General features: G+C 52.9%; 1 protein-coding gene across 1 annotated transcript; it reads left to right on the forward strand.

The window, feature by feature from the left end:
- Positions 1-256: 256 nt before the first annotated feature.
- On the forward strand, positions 257-5,315 carry LOC141283835 (uncharacterized). The gene is made up of 2 exons (XM_073817155.1): positions 257-600; positions 814-5,315. Exon 2 carries the CDS (start codon positions 834-836, stop codon positions 5,100-5,102), a length of 4,269 nt encoding a protein of 1,422 aa, XP_073673256.1. The 5' UTR covers positions 257-600; positions 814-833; the 3' UTR covers positions 5,103-5,315.
- Positions 5,316-6,249: the final 934 nt, after the last annotated feature.

Genomic DNA, 6,249 nt, shown 5'->3' on the forward strand with positions numbered 1-6,249 from the left:
CTTCTATATATTCAGAGCTATAACTATATAATATTCAGATTTTTATATAATTACTTCACGTTTGGCACCTCATATTATGATTTGTAATAAAATATTATATAATATTATGTAATATTTTATTACAAATTAAATAAACACACACATATATATATATATATATATATATATATATATATATAACGTTTTATGAAAAAATAAAATATAATATATAGAAACATATAGATACAAATAAACAGAAATTATATATTGTGGCGGGAGTCCCGAGGAACAATCAGCGTCGCCCTGGCAACTCATCAGGAACACCTGCAACTGCTCAACACGGACCAATCGATCACGGCGAGATCTCCTTTATAAACGAGCCCCAAAGGACAGAAGGGTGAGAAGCTTCTCCAAAGAGCTAAAACGCTTACCGTCTCTCTCTATCGTTCCTTTCACAGACTCGCCGTGACGATTGGGCCGCACCCAGCCTGGACCGCTTTCACTCGGGGTGACCGCACGTTCCTGCACTCACCCCTCACTGGCCACAGTCACCAAAGAGCACGAAGGGACAGAGGATTCACGAGACACCGAGCACCGAAGACGCCACATCGCCCTTTCCCCGTATTATCTCCTTCACTTCTGCACTATTGTCAATAAACGCACCCTCCGGGGCTCACCTAAACCTCTTGTTCTGTCGTGCTATTCCCCGCCCGGCCACAAGGTGGTGGAGAATGCGGGCAACGTGACGGGCCTGGGAAGCCGACGAACAAGACACTCTTTGTTTACACCGCCATCTTGCCTCGTCTCTCACTTCCGGTTTTTTCTGTTTTTCAGGCGCGCTCCTCCCCGGCAGAATGGAGGACATTGTGAAACAGCTGGCAGAGGTTAGCGTCCGCCAGCAACAGTGTTTTGAGCTTTTGACCGAACAACACGGCCAAATTCAAGGTTATTTAGCAGAACTACGACTACCAGCCGCTCAACATATTCCCCTACCTGATCCCCGCGTCACTGCTGCTCGGCTTTTACCCAAGCTAACCGCAGATGATGATATTGAGGCTTACCTCAAAATGTTTGAGTCAGTCGCTCGTACAGAGGGCTGGGCTAGAGGTACTTGGGCTGCGTTACTGGCACCGTTGCTTTCGGGGGAAGCTCAGCGTGCTTACTTTTCATTACCTGCGTCTTCTCAAAGTAATTATAATGAACTGAAAAGAGAAATTTTAGGCCGCTTAGGGCTATCAGCGACCACTGCCGCCCAGCGCTTCCATGAGTGGGAATTCAAAGCGCGGTTGCCAGTACGCACCCAAGCCGCCGATCTGATGCGGTTAGCCGAACACTGGCTGCTAGAGGACTCGCCATCCCCCTCCCAAGTCGCCGAGCGGGTAGTGGTTGACCGGATGCTGAGAGCGCTCCCGCGCTCGATGAGGCAGGCTGCCGGCATGCGGGGCCCAAAGTCCATCGCAGAGCTCGTCGAGGCGGTCGAACTGGCGGACGCAGCCTATCATCGGGAGGCCGGGGAGCGAGCGCCGCCTTTTCCCCGGAGGGTGCCCCAGGAGCGACGGCCGCCAGAGGGCATCCCACGACCAGTGCGCAGACCGTCCAGCCCCCGCGACGAACCGATGCCCACGGACCCACCGTCTCCGCCTGTGAAGCCTTGGATGGCGGGCTGTGTGGTTCACCGCAGGACCCCCCGTGGAGCCCCGATGACCACGGTGAAAATTCAAGGCCGCTCCTGTCAAGCTTTACTGGACTCAGGAAGTGCCGTGTCCCTAGCAAGGCCCGGCACGCTGGAACCCCGGCCTAGTCCCAAAGCTGTAATGCCCATTACTTGTGTCCACGGAGATACCCGCCAGGTATTTACTAATCTTCTCACCTTCCACAAAGGTCGTAAAGCCTGGACTCTGGAAGTTGGCGTCCTCAAGGACCTACCTGTGCCGCTGCTACTGGGACGGGACTGGCCGGGGTTGGAGGCCGCCCTAGCCGAAACCACACAGCCCGCCCGTCCACGCCGACGCCTACGTCGCCAGCCGTCGCGGGGGTCTGAGAGCCCACACAGCCTGCTGACAACCGACAGTGGGAGAGAGGGTGAGTCCCCCGCCCGTGATACTAACCTTTTCCATAATGTTTTCCAGCAGGTTACGGGTGGGGGAGACTTTGGAAGAGCCCAGAAGGAAGACGACAGGCTGAAACACTGCTGGCGGCAAGTACGCGTCCTTGAAGGCCAGGACGTCCTTCCGGCCCCTCACCCTCTCCCACACTTCGTCGTGCAAAACGGTCTGCTGTACTGTGTCGCGGAGCGGCGGGGGGAGGTAAAACGTCTTCTCGTTGTCCCCAAGGAGAAAACGGAGACAGTCCTGGAGCTGGCGCATGCTCACCCCATGGCTGGACACCTGGGCGCCCAGAATACCGTGCAACGTATCCGTGATAGATTCCACTGGCCGGGACTCGAAGCAGAGGTCAAGAGGTTCTGCCAGGCCTGCCCAGCATGCCAACGGACATCCCCACGGAAACCTCCCCCCAGCCCACTCATCCCTTTACCCATCATTGGGGTGCCCTTTGAGCGGATCGGGATGGACATCGTAGGGCCGTTGCCGAGGTCTGGCCGGGGCCACGAGCACATCCTCGTCATTGTAGACTACGCCACCCGGTATCCAGAGGCCGTTCCGCTACGCCAAGCCAACGCGAAATCCATCGCCCGGGAACTGTTCCTGCTGTGTAGCCGGGTGGGGCTACCGTCGGAGATACTGACCGACCAGGGAACGCCCTTCATGTCCCGGCTAATGGCTGACCTCTGCCGGCTGCTGAAGGTACGACAAATCCGCACATCAGTCTACCACCCTCAGACCGACGGGCTCGTCGAGAGGTTCAATCAGACCCTGAAGCAGATGTTGCGGAAGGTAGCTGCTGAGGACAAGAAAGATTGGGACCTCCTCCTCCCCTATGTGCTGTTCGGAGTCCGAGAAGTTCCCCAGGCATCCACGGGGTTCACCCCATTTGAGCTCCTCTTTGGACGACAACCCCGCGGCCTCCTCGACGTGGCCCGAGAGGCCTGGGAGCAGCAGCCGGCAGTCTACCGGACCGTCGTTGAGCATGTGCAAGATATGAGGAGTAAAATCGACCGCGTCATGCCATTAGTCCGGGAACATCTGGTGAAGTCCCAGCAAGCCCAGCAACGTCTGTACAACCGGGCGGCCCAACCGCGGGAGTTCCACCCAGGTGACAAGGTGATGGTCTTGGTCCCCAACGTAGCCTGCAAGTTCCTGGCACAGTGGCAAGGACCCTATACAGTGGAGGAACGAGTCGGCCCGGTGAACTACAGGGTAAGACAGCCCGGCCGAAGGCAGGCTGTACAACTATATCATGTCAATTTGCTGAAGAAATGGGTCGGGGACCGAGACCAAGTGGCCGCCCTAGCCGTCCAAGAGCCCGCGGTTGTGGACGCCAACCCTAACCTCTCGGCCGCCCAGAAGACGGAGCTGCGGCACCTGGTCGGTCAGTTCCAAGACGTCTTCTCCGACACCCCCGGCCAGACTAACGTCCTCTCCCATGACATCCACACTCCTCCAGGCGTCGTCGTCCGGCAACGGCCCTATCGAGTCCCAGAGGCCCGCCGGCAGGCTATAGAGCAGGAGGTCCAAAAAATGCTCAAACTGGGGGTAATTGAGCCATCCCGGAGCCCTTGGTCCAGCCCGATCGTCCTCGTCCCGAAGCCAGACGGCACCCTGCGCTTCTGTAATGACTACCGGCGCCTCAATGAAGTCTCTGCCTTCGACAGCTACCCCATGCCCCGAGTGGACGAACTCCTAGAGCGCCTGGGAAGGGCCCGGTATATCACAACACTCGACCTGACAAAGGGCTATTGGCAAGTCCCCCTTTCTTCCGAAGCCCGACCAAAAACAGCCTTCTCCACTCCGTCTGGCCACTGGCAATACCGGACCCTTCCCTTCGGCTTGCACGGGGCACCCGCAACATTTCAACGCCTCATGGATGTCGTCCTTCGCCCCCATCAGACATACGCGGCGGCGTACCTTGACGACGTAGTCATCCACTCGGAGGCATGGGAGGACCACCTGGAGCGGCTCCGCAGGGTGCTGTCTGAGCTCCGTCGGGCTGGACTGACCGCCAACCCCCGCAAGTGTCACCTAGCCTACAACGAAGCACGCTACCTGGGGTTCACGGTCGGGAGAGGACTCATACGACCACAGGAAAACAAAGTAAAGGCCGTCCTGGACACCCCCCGGCCCACCAACAAGACCCAGGTACGTGCCTTCTTGGGGTTGGCGGGCTATTACCGGTGTTTTATCCCCAGTTTCTCCTCTATAGCTGCCCCCCTGACGGACCTGACCAGGAAGGGACAGCCAGAACGGGTCCACTGGAATGATTACGCGGAGCGGGCCTTTACACGCATTAAGGAAGCCTTGACCACGGAACCCGTCCTGAGAGCTCCAGACTTCGGCTGTCCCTTCTTGCTCCAGACGGATGCCTCTGACACGGGGTTGGGAGCCGTGCTCTCCCAGGTCCAGGAGGGAGAAGAGCATCCTGTCATGTACATCAGCCGTAAGCTGTCCCAGGCCGAGAAGAAATACGCGGCCGTGGAAAAGGAAGCCCTCGCCATCAAGTGGGCAGTCCTGGAGCTAAAATATTACTTACTGGGTCGACATTTTACTCTCTTTACAGATCACGCCCCCCTACAGTGGATGGCCCGAGCAAAAGACACAAACGCCAGAGTCACAAGGTGGTTCCTTTCGCTCCAGGACTTCCACTTCGATGTGCGCCACCGAGCCGGCACCAGCAACACCAACGCAGACGGGCTCTCTCGGTCCTGGGCAGCATACGCAGGTCTGTCAGGGGTCACTTCCCCCCCACCCCCAGTCTCCCCCTTTTCTTCTCTCCTCCAGAACCAGGACGTCGCTTGGGGGGGGGAGTGTGGCGGGAGTCCCGAGGAACAATCAGCGTCGCCCTGGCAACTCATCAGGAACACCTGCAACTGCTCAACACGGACCAATCGATCACGGCGAGATCTCCTTTATAAACGAGCCCCAAAGGACAGAAGGGTGAGAAGCTTCTCCAAAGAGCTAAAACGCTTACCGTCTCTCTCTATCGTTCCTTTCACAGACTCGCCGTGACGATTGGGCCGCACCCAGCCTGGACCGCTTTCACTCGGGGTGACCGCACGTTCCTGCACTCACCCCTCACTGGCCACAGTCACCAAAGAGCACGAAGGGACAGAGGATTCACGAGACACCGAGCACCGAAGACGCCACATCGCCCTTTCCCCGTATTATCTCCTTCACTTCTGCACTATTGTCAATAAACGCACCCTCCGGGGCTCACCTAAACCTCTTGTTCTGTCGTGCTATTCCCCGCCCGGCCACAATATATATATATATATATATATATATATATATATACATAGATACATTTATTTATATTTATATTTGTATCATATATGTATGTTTGTTGTATTTAATTTTATTACTATTAATTTTTACTGAAAATGATTTGAGTATGTTGTACATGAAAAAATATATACAGTATATGTAATAATAATAAATATATAATTTATATTTAAATTTATACAATACGTGGCTATGTAAAACTACTTACATATTATCATAAATATTAACATATTCTTTTTTTGTTTGTTTGTTTTAAATAATTCTTCTCATTATAATTTTAGGACAGTTTTATTACCCTGACATCTTTGCCTTTATGCCTGATCCAAAAATTCTATTTTATTTCTGAAAATAAAAAATATATAGATATAGTATTATAGTAGAGGAACTCGTTGTGTTTATAAATAGCATTTTTTATGCAGTTTTAATAAATTGACAGTCACTAACCCATGGAGAACTTTTAAAAGAAAATAACATTATTTTCATTTTTGGTTAACTAGTCTCTCAAACATAAATAGTTGGCGTACTCATGCCATTTTTGTTGCATCCGGTTTTCTCATGACATATCGTCTACCCCCCCCCCCATTGGTTTTACGTTAACTAATACATCGTAATGAGGTTGAACATTGAGTAATGAGGCCCAATCTAGATCCAAATGAATTCCTACACTCTCTAATCACTTTCATTTTAAGTGGGCAGCAGCAATCTATCATGATGCTTTTGTCCATGTACTTTAAGGAAGTTAGTTAGTGGGAATTAAGTTACGTTCTCACAATTTGCCATAAATCAGGTCTTTACACATCCACTTTAGAGATTTCAGCACAAGCTAGAGATTTTAAACACATAATCTACTGCCATTTTAACCAATACCCCTGAC

This window comes from Garra rufa, chromosome 13 (genome assembly GCF_049309525.1).
Source record: "Garra rufa chromosome 13, GarRuf1.0, whole genome shotgun sequence".
In the NCBI taxonomy this organism is placed as follows: Eukaryota; Metazoa; Chordata; class Actinopteri; order Cypriniformes; family Cyprinidae; genus Garra; species Garra rufa.